General features: G+C 46.7%; 1 protein-coding gene across 3 annotated transcripts in view; it reads left to right on the top strand.

Annotated features, from left to right (window-relative positions):
- The window catches only part of DCLK3 (doublecortin like kinase 3), a 48080-nt gene that overhangs the window by 11325 nt on the left and 19856 nt on the right, over positions 1 to 16899 (top strand). For 2 of the 3 annotated variants that reach the window (XM_027581826.2, XM_027581827.1), the window contains exon 1: positions 9624 to 11446. In XM_027581826.2, coding sequence (XP_027437627.1) covers positions 9755 to 11446 — 1692 coding nt within the window. In that variant the 5' untranslated portion in view covers positions 9624 to 9754. Of the gene's footprint in view, positions 1 to 9614; positions 11447 to 16899 lie in introns of those variants that run through there. The other variant, XM_027581828.2, reaches the window with a different exon arrangement.

The raw sequence follows: 16899 nt of genomic DNA, 5'->3' as shown, positions 1-16899 counted from the left end.
ACTCAGGTTATTTCTTCCTGAGGGAACTTTGGTAATATGTGTCTTTCGTGGAGTCCATCCATTTTATTAAGTTGTCTTCTTTATTGGCATAAAATAATTCATAGTATTCCCTTATCATTATTTTATGTAGAAGGCCCCAGTACTTTCCCCAATATGTTGTCACTCCTGAATATGAGGGAAAACTATGTATTTTTTGGAAACATTTCCTTTTAAGATGCTTTACTTGCTTGTTATTTATTTATATGTTGTACATGGTGGCTGTCTTATCAAGAGGTCAAAATCGTTTAAAAAGTGCTTTTTAGGGGTGGTTAAGCGTCTACCTTCGGCTCAGGTCATGGTTCCAGTGTCCTGGGATCAAGCCCTGCTCAGCGGGGAGTCTGCTTCTCCCTCTCCCGCTGCTTGTGTTCCCTCTCTCACTGTGTCTCTCTCTGTCAAATAAAGAAATAAATAAAATCTTGAAAAAAATGCTTTTTAAGGAATCCACAGGCTCTTTGCCTCCTTTGTCCTGTATAATAATGCTTAGCAGAGGGTCCGCTGGCCCCGCAGATGAGCAGCTGATAAACAAGGAGTCAGAGTCTGTAGGGCCAGGCACTTTCAGATGGTTCAAATATTCCCAGTGTCTCCACATCAATCTGAGATCCATCCAAACCAAAGCATGAAGATGCAGAAAGGGATAGATGTGCTCAGTCTCTCTAGAAAAAAGAAGATGGGGTTTGCTTGTAGAATCATTTCTGCCACCCCCCCTATAGAAATGGACTGTGGTGTAGCTCTAGCTAGCCCAGTGTGTTGAGATATTGTTAGGACACAGGCCAGTGGAGACTGGTGGTCTGGAGAAGGCCCTTGGGTGCGATAACCAGCCAGAAAAAAGGAAAAGATGAGGTCATGGAGGCATCAAGTCAGCTGGAGACTGTACTTTCTCCTTCCAAAGAGCCTCTCTGAACAGCACCGAGAAAAGCAAAATTCAGCCCAAATCAAGGTTCTTGGGCCGCAGCCGACAATTAGGATTAAAAATCCAGGTCATAGAGAACAAAGGAGCCATGCTCTGTTGGAATTTTACTGAGTGAGAGGTGACACCCCAGGGATGAGATCGTGGGTGAGTTGGGGCGTGTTGGGAGGAAACAGTAAACCCAGGGGTGAGACAGAAATATAAGCTGTCCCCAGGGGATGCTTCCGTCAAAGCAACCCAGCTTTGGATGTCGCAAAGGGGGACAACATGAGCGACAGGGCGGCATCTGGTGAGGCTCAGCAAACCCAGAGCCGAAGGGGAAAAGAGGAGCATAAAAGCTTCATGTGATGAAATCATCGGAAAGCGGGAGAAGGGTTCATCTGGAGGAAAAACTGTTGAAGAGAAATGGTTATTCTTGTGGTCCCTGGAATGTCTGAGGCCATGTTAATATTAATGCCCAGCTTGGAGTTCCAGTGGCCCCACCTGCATACACAGGACCTCAGCCAGCGTCCCCGAGTCCCCAGGACAGGATGTCACCTGTGCTCAGGCACACTGCAGCTCCTATTCTTTCTCCAGTGGTTAAGTCACTCCTCACTCCCCCACCTTTGCTGTCAGTGTGTCCCCAAGGCCCCGCATTGTCCTCTTCTGCTGTGCTGGGGAAGGCGGGGCAGCTGCCTCTGTTTACTCTTGCACCTTGTCACCTGCGTCCCAGAGCCTCACACAGGCTTTTGAAACCCAACTCATTTAGTGTCCCTCATTGACTCTGTGCTCCGAGGATTGGGAGGGCAGGTGCAGATGCCATTCCACGCCTCTTTTGTCACCGTCTCTTTTCTTCTTCCTTCCTCCCAGGTTTCTGGTACCTGTGCACGAAACACCTCCTTCTTCCCCCTTCGCTCACTCCCTTGTCTGCCCATTTGGCAGCTGGTGCATGTAGATTCCACAGAAGTGAACCCACCCCTGGGCCAGAGCCGCCCCTGGATCCCACTTGGGATTTGGTTGGGTCATGCCACCATGCTTTCAGGGTTAATCAAAGGCATATGCCCTAGTCCAAGGACTTTGTAATCTCCAGCGCCATGGTCTGTGTATTTTGGTTCAGCTAGCCACTTTGGGGATGCAAGAGGTAGTCTGTAGCAGTGCTTCTTAAACTTCCAGATGCATCAGACCACCTGGGGATTGTGTTAAAATGCAGAATCTGATCCTGTAGGTCTGGGCTAGGGTCTGAAATTCTGCATTTCCAACAAGCTCCCAGGTGAGTCTCGTGCCGTGGGTCCACTTTGGGTCGTCAAAGTGGTCCTTCTCTCCTTCACTTCTGTTTGCTGTCCTTAAAGGAAAACTCAGGCAAGGACAGTCTGATTGGACTTTCTGTTGCACTGCACTGGTGATGTCATGTTTTAATTACATACCATACGTTCCTTACTCACATGGTGAAAATAAAGGTACTGTGGGTTGTAATACTACTTTAAGGAATTGGTTTATGGGCCACTTTGAAATTGCTTATGGGTGACCGGCATTCCCAGAAGCATACTCTGGAACTTGTCTCTATGTCTGTGTTTCTCAAGGTGTGGTCCATGAGCCAGCAGCATAGGCATCATGTGGGACCTTGTTAGAGATGCAGGCTCTCAGGACCTATCCTAGACCTTGACTGGCTGAATCAGTTCCTGTACGTGAACGCAGTCCCCAGGCGGTGTGTGTGCCACTGGGGATGGGAGCTGCGGCTTAGCCAGTTTAGTTGGACGCCAAAGGAGGCACAATAGTGACAGTGGGGAAAAGTTCCTCCCTTGGTCATCGGTCCTCTTTGTCGTGGGGTGTCCTGGGATGTTTGGGGAGAGAGGAAAATGCTTTCTGGCTTGCATGGAACATGAAAGTTCTTCAGACAAAATAAAACCAGCAGAAGAGGAAGTGAGAAGTGTGATGGGGTAATGAGGTGGGTAGCGTGTGCGGGATGAGATCAGGGGATCATGGTGTAGGGAAACCCAAAGGCGGGAGGAAGAGTATTACCGAGGGGGATGGGATGAGCTTTGAAAGTGAGGAGATATGTAAGCTTGTTCACTTTAAAACCCTCTTTCAACTAACTCATCGCAACTCCAAAGTAGCTGGGACAGTAATGTTTTTTCTTTCATTCCTTTTTTTTTTTTGGTTTAAACAGAAATTTGTTGACTCCTGGTTATGGAGTCTTGAAGTCTGAAATCCGATGCTGGGAATGTTGGTTCCTTCTGAGGGCCGTGAGGGAAGGAGCCAGTGAAGGCCTCTCTCCTTGGCTTGTAGATGGCCGTCTTCATGTTCACATGGCATTCTCCCTGTACAATTGTGTGTGTCCAAACTTAACGCCCTTAAAAGGATACCAGTCATGTTGGATTATAGCCTATCCCAGAGACCTCATTTGAACTTGACTGCCTCTGTGAAAACCCTATCAAAATCATGTCACACTCTGAGAGATGGGGGTTCAGGACTTTGGATGAATTCAAGGGCGGGGGGGACACAGTTCTGCCCGTAACAAGGTTGTATAGGCAACTTTAGTTTTGCCTGGTCAGTATCCTTTGCGCTTTCTTCTTTTTCTTCATTGATTTTTTTTTTGTTAATTAAGTACAGTTGACACAGAATGTTACATTAGTTTCCGGTGTGCAACATTGTGATTCAACAAATCTATATGTTATGCTGTGCTCACCACAAGTGTAGCCACCATCTGTCACCGTACATCACTACGACAGTATCATTGACTGTATTCCCTGTGCTGTATCTTTCATGCCTATGACTTATTCATTCCATAACTGGAAGCATGTACCTCCCCCTCTCATCCCCATTTTGCCCATCCCCCCAACGCCTCCACTTTGGCAACCACCAGTTGGTTCTCTGTATTAATGGATCTGATTCTGCTTTTTGTTTAGCAAATTCCATCTTTAAATCAGTGAGTAGCTTAGGAAAAAAGTATCAGGCATCTGTTAGGCAGGCTATAACAAGGACTGGCAAATATCCTTCACTCAGGGACCATACAAGGTTCTTGTGCCAATAAGCTGGGAGGTACATAGGAAAATGGGCATGAGTAGGTCAGCAGATTAAAAGACAACCCAGACCACGGGCACCTCTGAGATGAGAGTTGAAAAGAGTCTTTTTAATTATTCTGTTTCTGATGTCTCAGTTGATGTGCTGTTTGGTAATAAAGATTAAGTAATGACATCATTAATTAGAGACTGAAGTGTCATCAGCAATGACGGCAAATAAATAGCACGTCAGGTTCATCTTATTACCTCAGCTTTATTTGATTAATACAGACGTTGGCTAGGCTTGCAAGTTATGAAACAATAGCATTTTTGAGGCTTAGTGACTGGAGGCTGCATTCCAATTTTTTATTCATTTAGAAAACCCTCCTTGGATGTTTGCATAATCAAATGTAAGTTCACAAATGTTTCTCCTGCCTCATAATCTGCATATGAACAAAATGAGTTTGCTCCCAAACAGCCCCTGGAAAAAGCCCAGGACAAATGATTACTCAGTGAAAGGAAAAAATGATTCCAGCTGATCCTTCTTCATCTTCAACAAAAGAATGGAAGTGAACAGTTTCTCAGCGCTGCGTCCTGGGGCCACACGTGATCAATCTGGTGAAACCACTCAGAAATATGAGTTCAATAAAAGGGAAAGTATTCTAGGAGGAGCTTCCCTGCCAGGAAAGGGGGTTATATGTCACTAGATGCATTGACTTTCTTCCAGTCACTTTTTGTTGTTGTATTGCATATTACCAGATGTTTTGAAACACCAATTTCCATTTCTTTTAGTACTCATAATTTGTAAATGCTTAAAAAGTGATTATGTATTACTTATGCCTGATAGCAATTTGGTGTGATTCTCCCATTTCTTTTTCTCATGTGTCATTATAGCTCTCTAGAAACCAAGGTGAGAATTCCGAAGTTAGTGCTGACCTCAGACATTGTTTTTCTTTGTTAGACATATGGGTTAGGATTTGAAAATGACTAGGAAGAGGTACATTCTTTTTGTTCTGATTAAAAAAGACAAGTAAAAGATTAATTTTAGCAGAATAGTTTGTGTTTTTTAAAATCTTGATCCTAAACTCCATGATTAGCAGCCTAAACAAAATGTTATTAAATGATCACACAGGAAACGGGATTAATGTGACTTCCCATCATTGTGCTAGCCTGGTCAGCATGATAAGGTGTAGAGCTGACCCTTGTAGAATCAGGTTATGCTACCTCATCTGAATCGTGGCAGCAGATAGGAGACAGGATTGCCAGGGGCCAAAGCTGTTAGAAGCAATAAGAGCAAAATGCCCGTGCAGTTATTGGCTCACACCAGTCAGAGAATCCTAGGATCAGTGAGCAGGAAGTTCATTTAGCCTCCCAGAATTGCTGTATGCTTCAGTTTGCTGGACTATTCCTCTTATTATCCTGTCCTTACTGGTTTCCTATTTCAAACACTACATGGGTGACAAATTCACCTGCTGAATCACACTTAGCATCTTTTTCTCTTTGTTCTCTAGATGTACAATGGATTTGGGGGATATCCAAGGTTACAAGACCTGTTTTCTTTTGGAGAGGGAAGAAAAACAAGCGTATGCTGAGCACTTTCAGCATGAGTGAGGTATCATGGTTGGCAGATGTGGAGACTGAGGCGCAGAGAGATTCTATAACTCTGCCAAGGTCACATGACTAGGAAGAGCCTGGTAGAACCAGGTTTAAGTGAGGTCTCTGACCCTGTGTTTGGTGTTCTTTGCATGCCTCTAAAATGAAGCCATTGCAAACTCTGAAGAAATGCTCTCCCTTGCCTGTTATCAGTCCCTCTTTATAAATGCTGCTTTGGCAGCTTTCCTTGTATTAAATGGATGTCTGTGATTGCACTTTCTTCCACCTCTCTCATTTAATCTCTTTAGGAGGTCTGGGGTGTGACGTCTACCAGAGCTGAAAGGAGAAACATTCAGTTGTCTACAAGGAGAGCTGGCAGACTGAGACGTGGTACTCATGTTGGATGTTAGTGCCGGGAATGGGTTCCCCAAATCTGCAGTGCCTAGTATCATTAATAGTGAGATGTGCTGAAGGATAGACCAGATGTCCAGCAGCCAAGTGCCTGTATCCAGTCTCAAGCATTCACGTGAAGGAACAAACAGAGCTTCAGAGGAGGGAGCTGACTGTGATAGTGAGGTCAGGGAAGGTTTGGCAGTGGATATGGGTCCCAGGTCTTACAAGATGTTGAGGCTTGGGTGGGTGTAAGGAGTGGGGGGTGGGTGTGCGGTTGGGATGGGTAGAGGGCACTGGATTATGGAGGGCCTTACATATCAAGCTGAGGAGTTTCAGTTTGGCCCCCCAAGAAGGTAATAAGGAGCCATTGTAGGTTCTTGAGCAGAGGAGTGGCTCAGAGTAAGCAGTGTTTATTCTGCTGTGTGTGTGTGTGTGTGTGTGTGTGTGTGTTAGGGGGTTAGAATGACTCTGGGGAGAAACCCTATAAACATTTGTATTTAGGGTGTCTGAGGCAAAAGCAGCAGTATTGTCAAGTCAAGGCCAATTTATGTTGCTGTAGAAACTTAGAAAAACAGAGTGCTACAACAGCATCTTTTTCTGTGTCACTTTGTGGGAAGCTACAGGCTTGGTGACCGAGGACTGGGAATTAGGGTGTTTAATTTTCACTATCTCTACCTTCTTTAACTATTTGTGGTTGATGTAGGGGTTATTATCCTAGATCATTTTAGGTTGAGTCACGTGAAATTTCCATTCTTTTGCAGGTCAAAATGGAAGTACTGGCAAATTCACATGGTTCTATTTAATCAATTTTGTAAATTGTTGGTGATAAGTAGACACAAGCTGGTCTTTAGCTTTCTGGTTGGCTTGATGGGGGTACGTACCAGGATACTGCTGCTTCTATTTAGCCTAAATGTACCACTGTTGTCCTCGGGAGGTGAGGCTGTTGCTGGAGACAGACCCAAAGGTTGTGCTATATTCTTCCTCTCCCTGCTTACAGACCAGGCATTCAGGGTCTCCTGATTTGATTCTCTCACCTTTAAAGAAGAAAACTTTGCTCTGGACTAAGGATTTTTAAGGGGGGAGGAGGACTTGCACCTTGATGTTGTGTTTTCCTAGCACTGCCTAGTAGCTTGATGCAGCCAGAACCCAGTTATGTTGGGGAGGTGAGGGATTGGTAGTTCTCACGCTTGCCCCCAGACACCAGAGGTTTTGAATGAGTTTGTGATTGCCTGGGCAGTGGACTGCACATGCCCGATGGGGGTGGAGCAGAGCTGCTCTGTCTTCACGTCCTTTGTCTCTGTGCCCTGGGATGGGGACCACTCTTATGGAGCCTCTCCTGGGTTCAGGGATGAGGTGTTCCCAGTGTACTCCCCTCACCACCAGGAATCAGGGCTGGATCTGGCTGAGAACATGCCCCTCCCCTACCCTGACTGTGGGTACCACAGGGCCAAGTCATCGATCACCATACCTAAACTCCCTAGTTTCACTGCACCTTGAGGCCACAGGTCCCATCATGACTCACCTCACTGTCATCCTTGGTCACTATTCAATGTGTGAGCACTACCAGTGTCTGTCCTGTTTCATGAGGACTCTTGTATGGTTCCCTGACATCCCATGCTGGATCCTTCTCTGGGACCCCCCTGAGCCCCCTTCCATGCTAAACTCTTCCTGCATCCCTAATGTATTCATCAAATGCTCCTTTGTCCTTCTGGTTCTCCCCTAAAAATCCCTCTCCTTTCCCTTCCCTGGAACAGAGAATTCTTTTCCATTGACTTAGCCTGATAAGTATGTATGGCAGGTCCTGTGAGGAGCACCACAAGGAAAACAAATGACAACACTAGTCCTCTTGTGCACACACATTTGAAGGCCCTCTTCCTTGGTGTCCTTCCTTAATTTTCCCCGTGAGGAAACACAGACCAGTATTACTGCGGTAGATCTTTCTTCCTCTCAACTCTCTGACAAAAATGGAGGCAGATTACAGAGATTATGAGAAGAAAAGGAATAACAGATGTCCATAAATAGTTGAACTGTAAATGTAAGTGTTAAGCTCATAAATTGATGGCATATGGGATCAGTACCAGCCATTACTTGTCATCCAATCTGACACCGGTGTCTAGATGGAAATCATCTCAGGACAGATTGTGCATTATAATTAAAAAACAAAAAACATTCTGTGTAAATATGCTGGGCCAAATTGCGCATCCTGGCACAACTGGGGTTCTTGCTACAATTCAAATGCACATAAAAATGATTATCTTTAATCTCTTTTTAAAGGAAGTATAAACGGCAGATTCCTACATGTAGGGTAGGACAGATGGACCTGTGGGGTAATGTAAGTAATCCGCAGCCCACCCTCATGGTGTAACTCGGTGACACATTCTGTCATTTTCCTGTTTCCTGACCTGGACCGAAATGGAAATTGAACCAATTTTGCCTCAACTGCTTTATTCTGGCTGGGCAGAGTTGATCAGGAAATATGTCCTGTTTTATTCAATTATGCAGTTTATCAGGAAATACATTGAGAATGAGCACATTTTCATTATTAAAGCCCTGATCATTAATATGACCTTGGTTTCTTTCTTTCCTTTTTTTTTTTTTTTAATATCAGGAAGAAAAATCATTTAGAGAAGAAAGTTTCTATACCTACACTGAAACTTGTTTCAACTTCCTTTCTCTTTCTCTTTCCCTTCCCTTTTTTCTTTCCCTTTCTCTCTCTCTTTTTCTCTTTCTTTTCTTTCCTTTTCTCTTTCTTTCTTTCTTTTTCTTTCTTTTCTTTCTTTCTCTCTTTCTTTCTTCTTTCCTCCCTCCCTTCCTTCCTTCCTTTTCTTTCTTTTTTGCAACCTTAAGAAATAGCCACCATGTCACGCTGGTCCATGAATTCTTGTGATGCCAAGTGAATTCTGCCTTATCAATATAATATATTACTACCAAAATGATAATTATCATACAAAAGAAATATTGAGACTGTAAGGACAGTATTAATAACTGGCCATTACTGTGCGCCAAACACCGCTTTAAGTGAACTTTAATTATTTTCCCATTTGCTCTTCACAAAAACCCTGGAAGGAAGGTGTTCTCATTCCTACTTCCTAGATGAAAAAACAGAAACCTGAGTAATTTACCCACATTCACGCAAGTACCCAGTGGCCATGCCAGGATTCAAATCCAGATCTGTCTTCAGAGTCTGTGGTCATCACCTCTTCACATTTTCACCTCACCTTGAGTGAGCTGAAAGTCAAGCTGAAAAAACTCTTCTTGGCAAAGAGGTGGGTGAGATTTTGGTTAAGGTTCCAGAATGTTCTGACCTCTTGTTGGTATTTCCTGGGCAGCGAAGCTTGGACCTTTTATCTCAGCTGTATATCCCTGAAAGACAGCTCACGTTAGGGTAGCAGAAGTTGTGTTTCCAGGGTCAGGCCATGCCTAGTGAGGCCTCTCAAGGTGTGGCACATAATGGGGGCTCCTGGGAGGCTTGGAGGAGCCACTCAGGCCCAATGAAGACTCGTTCTACTTTCCTGATCTCTTATAGGGGAGACTGGGGATTAGACCAAAAGTGCACAGGCTCCAAGATTTTAAGCAGATCCTCAAAGATCACACTTCTATAAAACCGTAATAGAATCAGTGACCTTCAGTAGAGCTTTGGTGAAGGCCAAAGGGCTCTTTGAACCCATCATGACTGACACTGTGTTGTCATTTTCCTCTTGCAGAACATCGAGGCCTCTGTGACCACTCGCTAAAATCTTTAAGCTCCAGAATCACGGAGCAGAAGCTGCAGGGCACATGGCTGCCTGCTGGCCGAGGGAATCTGGAGAAACCACTCCTGGGGCCACATGGCTCCGTGGTGCCCATGTTCAGCCCTCAGAATGGTCTTCACTCCGTCCATGCTGACAGTAGTACCCTAAAGCCCAGGGTGGTGACCGTGGTGAAGCTGGGTGGTCACCCCCTCCGGAAGATCACTCTGCTCCTCAACAGGCGGTCCGTGCAGAGCTTTGAGCAGCTCTTGGCGGACATCTCTGAGGCCCTGGGCTTTCCCAGATGGAAGAACGATCGCGTGAGAAAACTCTTCAACCTCAAGGGCAGGGAGATCAGGAGTGTCTCTGATTTCCTCCGGGAAGGGGATGCTTTCATAGCCATGGGCAAAGAACCGTTGACGCTGAAGAACATTCAGGTAGCTATAGAAGAACTGTACCCCAGCAAAGCCCGGGCCCTGACACTGACCCAGCACAGCCGAGCCCCTTCTCCGAGGCTGAGAAGCAGGCTTCACAGCAGGGCCCTGAGAGGGGGACACCACTGTGGGGAGACCGAGGCTGCCAAGAGCTGCGGTGAGGCTGCCCGGTCCAAGGCGGCCATCAGACATCAGGGAAAGGCCCCCGTGGAGCCAGCGCTGGGGGACAGGGCCAGGCCCCAGAAGAAGTGGGCCGGGGGGAAGTGGGAGCCTGAGTCGGGCGGCAGGCCGCCCAGGGAAGCCACTCTGGAGAGACCTGCGAGCGGAGAGAAACCCCCCGGCGTGGAGATCGAAAGGACCTCGGGTGAGCCCATCCGATGTGAGAAGTGCAAGAGAGAGAGGGAGCTCCAGCAGGGCCTGCAGAGGGAGCGGCTGTCCCTAGGGACCAGCGAGCTGGACTTGGGGAAATGCCACAGGTATGACGCAGCGGAGAAGCTGGTGAGGACCAGGAGCTGCAGGCGGTCCCCCGAGGCCCACCGTGCAGCCGGGGAGGAAGGGTGGAAGGGCGAGAGCCACAGGAGCAGCCCCAGGAACCCCCCTCAGGAGCTGAGGAGGCCCGGGAAAAACCCGGACAAGAAGGAGGACAGAGACCCCGAAGGTCAGGAAGGTCAAGCTCAGGCAGCCGCCAAGGCCAAGAGGGAGCTCAGCGAAGCCCAGCCCGTCAGAGAGGAGGGGCTGCGGGACGTGAGGAGGGAGGCCAGGAGCGCCTGCAGGAACAGGCCAGGCAGCCGGCCGCCCAGGGAGCAGCAGGTGGAGCCCGAGGCACTTCCGGAGCCGCGCGGGGGCGAGCAGGACGCGGACCGGGAGAAGCAGCCCTGTACGCCGGCGTCAGGGGCCAGAAAACCGGCCGCTCGCGGGGAGAGGGAGCCCAGGGGCGGTCGGAAGCGGCGGCCTGCGGGCCTCCTGGCGACCGACGTGCACAAGCACTACGAGGCGGGCCGCGTGCTCGGGGATGGCAACTTCGCGGTGGTCAAGGAGTGCCGGCACCGCGAGACCCGGCAGGCCTACGCCATGAAGATCATCGACAAGTCCAAGCTCAAGGGCAAGGAGGACATGGTGGACAGCGAGATCCTGATCATCCAGAGCCTCTCCCACCCCAACATCGTGAAGCTGCACGAGGTGTACGAGACGGAGGCGGAAATCTACCTGATCATGGAGTACGTGCAGGGCGGGGACCTCTTCGACGCCATCATGGAGAGCGTGAAGTTCGCCGAGCGCGACGCCGCGCTCATGCTCATGGACTTGTGCAGGGCGCTGGTGCACCTGCACGACAAGAGCATCGTCCACCGGGACCTCAAGCCGGAAAACCTGCTGGTAAGCCCTGACCTCCTGATGGTCGGGAAGCATGTCTCCTGCGCTGTTTTCCCCCCATTCTGGGAACACGGCCTTCGTGTTATTTTAACATTCTTGTGCCAGTAGTTAAAACTCTGGTTATAGGTCCTAAGTTGCTGAGATGGGTTGGTGTTGATGACATTATTGAAAAAGCAACCTTCCAATTTAAATAAAATGGGAAGTGCTTCCTCATTCCTGGGAGAAAAATGCTTCCGCCTTGACAGTGACCGGGTGGACTTAATTTCGGGTGTATTTGCACAGCCTCTGGCCTTGGTGCCCGCAGCAGATTCCCCTGTGGGCTTTGTATCACCCTCGCACGGAAACTCCCTCTGGCCTTTTGAAGAGAACCTCTTGTCAGGGGTATTCATAAGGCTCAGCGCTGCAGAGGGGCCCTTGTGTGAGGTGGGTGAGAGGCTGTCTCAGGAGTCCGATAACCTGGCTTTCTTAGTTACTTGCTGTAGGATAAGTCTTTCACCTCGCTGGGGCTTTGTTTACTCATTTATAAAAGAGAAATAGCAATAGTACTTGTCTGGCATGGCTGAAGGAGGATGTCTGGGAGCTGACCTGGCATTCACCGCTCAGCTGTGATGTTTTCCTGTTGACCATAGACAGCCTCACAGAACACCAGCATCGGATAAGGACATTCCACTACCGTGATGGATCCAGACAAAAGCAAGACTCCTTTACAATCATGTCCAAATGCAGATAAAACCAAGATTGTCCAAACCACAAAGATGGCCACACATTCACTTTTGGCTACTAGGGGTGACTTCCTCTTACCTTCTTGGTAAGAATTACTGAGACACCCAATCGTAGAATCACCCTCACTTCCTGACAGTATCCAATTTGGAGCAAAATCCTGCTTTCTTGAGCCCTCCCCCAAATCACCTAACAACCCCAGTGTTAAAGTCCTTCGAACACCCTCTTATTTGGCTTACTGGATCCCAGTGGTGTGCATTCTCCCTTGTTGCAATGAGGCTGTAAACCCAGTGTTCCTGAACTGCAAGTGTGTTCCTGGTGATCTCTGTGAGGACAGCATGCTTCACATGGTCACCCTCTGCCACCTTTATCCTACTTTTTGTTTCCTTTAAGATCTTATTTATTTATTTGAGAGCGAGAGAGACAGAGAGAGAAAGAGGGAGAGCACGAGTAGGGGAGACGGCAGGCAGAGGGAGAAACAGACTCCCCGCTGAGCAGGCAACCTGATGAGGGGCTTGATCCCAGGACCCTGGGACCATGACCTGAGCTGAAGGCAGATGCTTAACCAACTGAGCCACCCAGGGGCCCTATCCCAGTTTCTTCTTAGCCCTGATCGCCACCTGATACGTTCCCTATTTATTCTTCCTTTTTCTTTGTCCTCTTACAGGAAAGACAGTCCCATGATAGCAGGTGCTTTGTTTTATTCAGACTTTACCCCCAAACCTTGAACAGTTCTGTCACATGGTGAACCATCTTTAAATAGTAGTTAGATGAAGGAAGGAATTCAGACCAGAGCGTGTTTGCCTGCCACACAGCAAGCATTCCGTCAGTGGTGGCTACCATCATTATTATTCCTTTAGAAATGACTCTGATGTTAAGGTGGATATCACGAGCAGGTATCCAGAGCCAGATTGCTGCAGATAGAGCACCAGCGAATGGGGAAAATGATCTCCATGAGCCACGTTTTTGTTTTTGTTTTCCTTTTTGGCAGGGCTTTACCCTGTTTTCTTAAATTTCATGCCTGTAGACCCAGCCTGGGAACATCATTCCACGGTACCTTCATCTATCTGTAAACTGCTTCCATGAGCAAACAGAAATACCGAGTAAATCAAACAAGGTATCTGGTAAAATGAAGTCAATGTTGACCACAAAGTCGAGCAACCTTGTTTTGGCCCAAATTTATAGAATTGAAGAAGCAGTTTGACTGGTTTCTTGAGAGGTCTGAAATACCATCACATGTCTCCCTCTGAAAAAAATTCATTTCTTCCTTAGCTGAGTGTTCTCATCCTTTTTTCAACTGCTTTTTGATTATTTCTGTCTTTTGGGTCCGAGCCCGCGCGTTCTCCATGTGCGGTGCACTGTTCACTGTTTATTATGGAGACATTTGAATGAGCCTCTGATAGTTTCACTGAATTGTCTCAGCAGAAGAGGTTCTGATTAGAGGCCTGGGTGGGTCCCCCTGAGCTGACCATTTTGGGCACGGGCCTAACCAAGCATTATAATGGTTATACAAGTTCTTGAGTATGTGGAATGAGATAATGTATTCTCTAGGATTGTTTTCTTTTGGGGACAGTCATCTCAGCTTGCATTTTCTCAACCGGGTCCTTGAGCCAGTGTGTCGAGCCAGCTTATCTCTTGGGCAATAGCAGCTCTTACTTGTGTTATGGATTCACTCGTCAGCAGTTTTTAAAACAGAGAAAGCACCGGTTTAGATTTCATGGAGAAGTTTACTTGAGGAATTAGAGAAACTGCAAGGAATATGTTTAGTTTGGACAAGCTGGCTGAGAGGTCAGCTTTGTCAAATGACCTTTGAGAGGTCATTTGACAACTCTGCCTGGATTTAAATGTCAGGACATGTCTGTTGTTAGTGCCCTTAAGGGCAATGAGGTGTGTACGTGTTTGTGTGTGCGCGTGTGTGTGTTTTCTAGAGAGAAGGCACAGCTACAGAGGAGCTGTAATTTTTTAGTCTCAATACATGAGTTATTCATTGATGTTGGTTACAACTTATATTTAGACCCTTTTTTATGATTTCAAGGAAAGCCCACTTTTTTTTAAATAACCTTTTTTTTTTTTTTTTTGGTGGTATGGCTCCTTCGGAAACTGCCAAAAGCTCCATATTTGAGCCATCTTTTGTGAAATAGTTTAATACCTTTTCTGTCCCGTGGATACTTTGTCAGCTTGCATTTATCAAAATGAACAGGTCTGTCACATTTATAAGCCACGTTAGTCCTTTTTCTGGGTGAGTGAAGTTCAACATATTGTTATGTCAAGTCTAAATGCTCTCTAATGTCAGTGTTTTTGGCTTTTCAGACAGAGTTCTGGATAGTGTTGGATTTGGCAGTGGGCTCATTGTCTGGGCTTAGAAGGGTGTCATCTCTCAACTTGCTGGTCTGATAACACATCACAAAGTTGTTTGGTCTTCTAAGACTTACCAGTCCTAAATACCACCGTGGTGAACACTGTCCCTCAATGAATGTGTTTCAGTTGCCTTTAATTTAGTGTTTTGCGCTTGTACTGAGCTTTGTATTATCAAAGTGATTGTTTCTTTATCCTTCAGTAGGTGGCCACTCTGTGTTAAGACCTGACTTTGCTAAACTTAGGAAAGGGATTTCACGTTAGAACTAATACCTGACTACACGAGTGATTATAACTGTTGCTTCTTTTAGAGACTTTCTGAATGTGCAGAGAACTCTTTATGAATATAGCAAGCTTATCATGTTATTTTAATCAACAGAAATACTCATGTCTAATAATTCGGCCCCGGGGTACAATTTTAGGCCTGTATTACTGAGTTTTTATCTATTTGTACTGATCACACTTCCTGATAAGATGCTAGCGCTCCTCTTCCCTTTGGTTATTTCGACTCCTGAGATCTTGCAAAAGAAGTTTTAATTATGAGAATTTCCAGCTTGCAGAAATGTTAATTGCTTCTTCTGCCAGTATGTGCCTCCCTTGGTAGGGTTGGAATGTGCTGTGTGTTGACGGGGCCCTGGGAGGACGGGAGGGGGCGGAGAGGAGCCAGAGAGGTGAGGATGATGAGAGCGGCCCATGCAGGATGGGAAGTGGGCAGGCCAGGCCTCTGATGGCCTATAGCTGCGATATTGCCTACAGCAAAGAAGGCTGAGCGAGTGGGTGGGGGAAGACGCTGAAGAGAGGTCAGACAGGAGCAAGGTCATTTGAGACCATCTGTCCCAGAGGAAGGGCAAGAGAAGGGACAGGTTCCCGCCCTGGAAACAGGCTGAAAGGAAGAAAATGGGCAGCAGGCATGGTGCCTGCAAAGTGCTTGGAGCAGAGACCCTCGGAATCCAGGGCAAATGGTGGTGGGCAGCTGTGGGGTCAGGTCACAGCTCATCAAGGATAAAGGTGGTACTCTTGTCTGGCCTCTCGTGAGTTCTGGGAAGGAACAGACTTTTCTAGGTTTTTAACTGCTGAACGCAACTAGGACAAGGCCGTGACTGACGTCCCCAAGGCTGGTAAGGAAAATCTGGAAGGATAAAAAATGGCCCAACACACTCCTTGCCCGTTCTCCCTGGAAAAGAAATCTATCCAGTCATTTTGTTCATTTTAATTCTCTAAGTTCTTTTTTCCACTTCTACTTGGATGCACAAGAAGGACTCAGTGCTTCGTGCTGTGAGCAGGTCTGCGGTGCATAATTCTCCCTGGCCGGCACGGCTTCTCTTTTTCCAGCTCCAGCTTCAGTCTTCTTTCCCCTTAGCATCTAAGACAGAGGCGTCCAGGTCCTCTCCTTAACAGCCCCAAGTATTCATGAATGCCTTTATATACTGATGGCATTCACTAAACATTTGATGCCTATGAAGCATACCTCATTAGGGTATACTTAATAAAATCAAGAAATGGGGATTTCAGCGATAACAGGAAATCACGAAAGAAAAAGTGCAGTGATATAAGCCTTTCGGTCATTGGCCAATATTGATCAAGTTTGTGAGAAGACAGGTTTGTAAGAGACCATCTCAATCCCAGGGTGAATTCCAGCAGGAGACATCAGAGTTAGGACTTTAGGCTTGTATCAGTGAGAGTGGCTCATGGTCTCCATTTTAACAGTTTCCAGGAAAATAAAAAGTATCCACATACTAAGTGAACCCACATATTGTCTAAGGCTTGACCACATAGCCAGAAATTTCAGGAAATTTCTTAAAGTCTTCAAAATTCTAGATACTGGGTCATTTTGATAACTGAGGTTTTCCTCTGTTCCTTCTGAAAGAGTCACCTACGAGGGTGGATGGTCTGATAATACAGCGCTTCTGTAGTAAATTATCAGCAACAGAGACAACTTTAAAGCACGATTGAAAATGTTGCCGAACGTTGCTAAATCACTTCTAAAATTGTGACTCCGTTCCCCCAAGGAGTCCTGAAGTTCAGGTCCTTTAGTGAAGGTGCATAACAGCAATCTGCTAGTCTTAATACTTGTGTTCATGTGTGTTGTTGCTGCTCTGAGAGCTATTTCTTGTGAGCTATTTGAAGATCTAAGATTAGGTTTCTTCAAAATCTGTATTTTCAAAATGCGCTTAATCTGAGGAAGCAAATTGGTAAATCCCTTCAGAGAGTGTCCAGGGTCTAAGATCTGGTTGTCTAATTGCAGTAATCTGAAACCCCTGGCACTGTTTCAGGTTCTTCCAGATGTCCTACGTGTTAGGGGTTATGTGAGGATGTGGAGAGGAAGGCTTGGAGAGGGAAGGAAGGAAGGAAGGAAGGAGAGGGGCAGATTCAAACAGATC

The sequence above is a fragment of the Zalophus californianus genome, chromosome 1 (assembly GCF_009762305.2).
Source record: "Zalophus californianus isolate mZalCal1 chromosome 1, mZalCal1.pri.v2, whole genome shotgun sequence".
NCBI lineage: Eukaryota > Metazoa > Chordata > Mammalia > Carnivora > Otariidae > Zalophus > Zalophus californianus.
The sequence above is the reverse complement of the archived record's forward strand: the minus strand, read 5'-3'. Positions and strand labels throughout refer to the sequence as shown.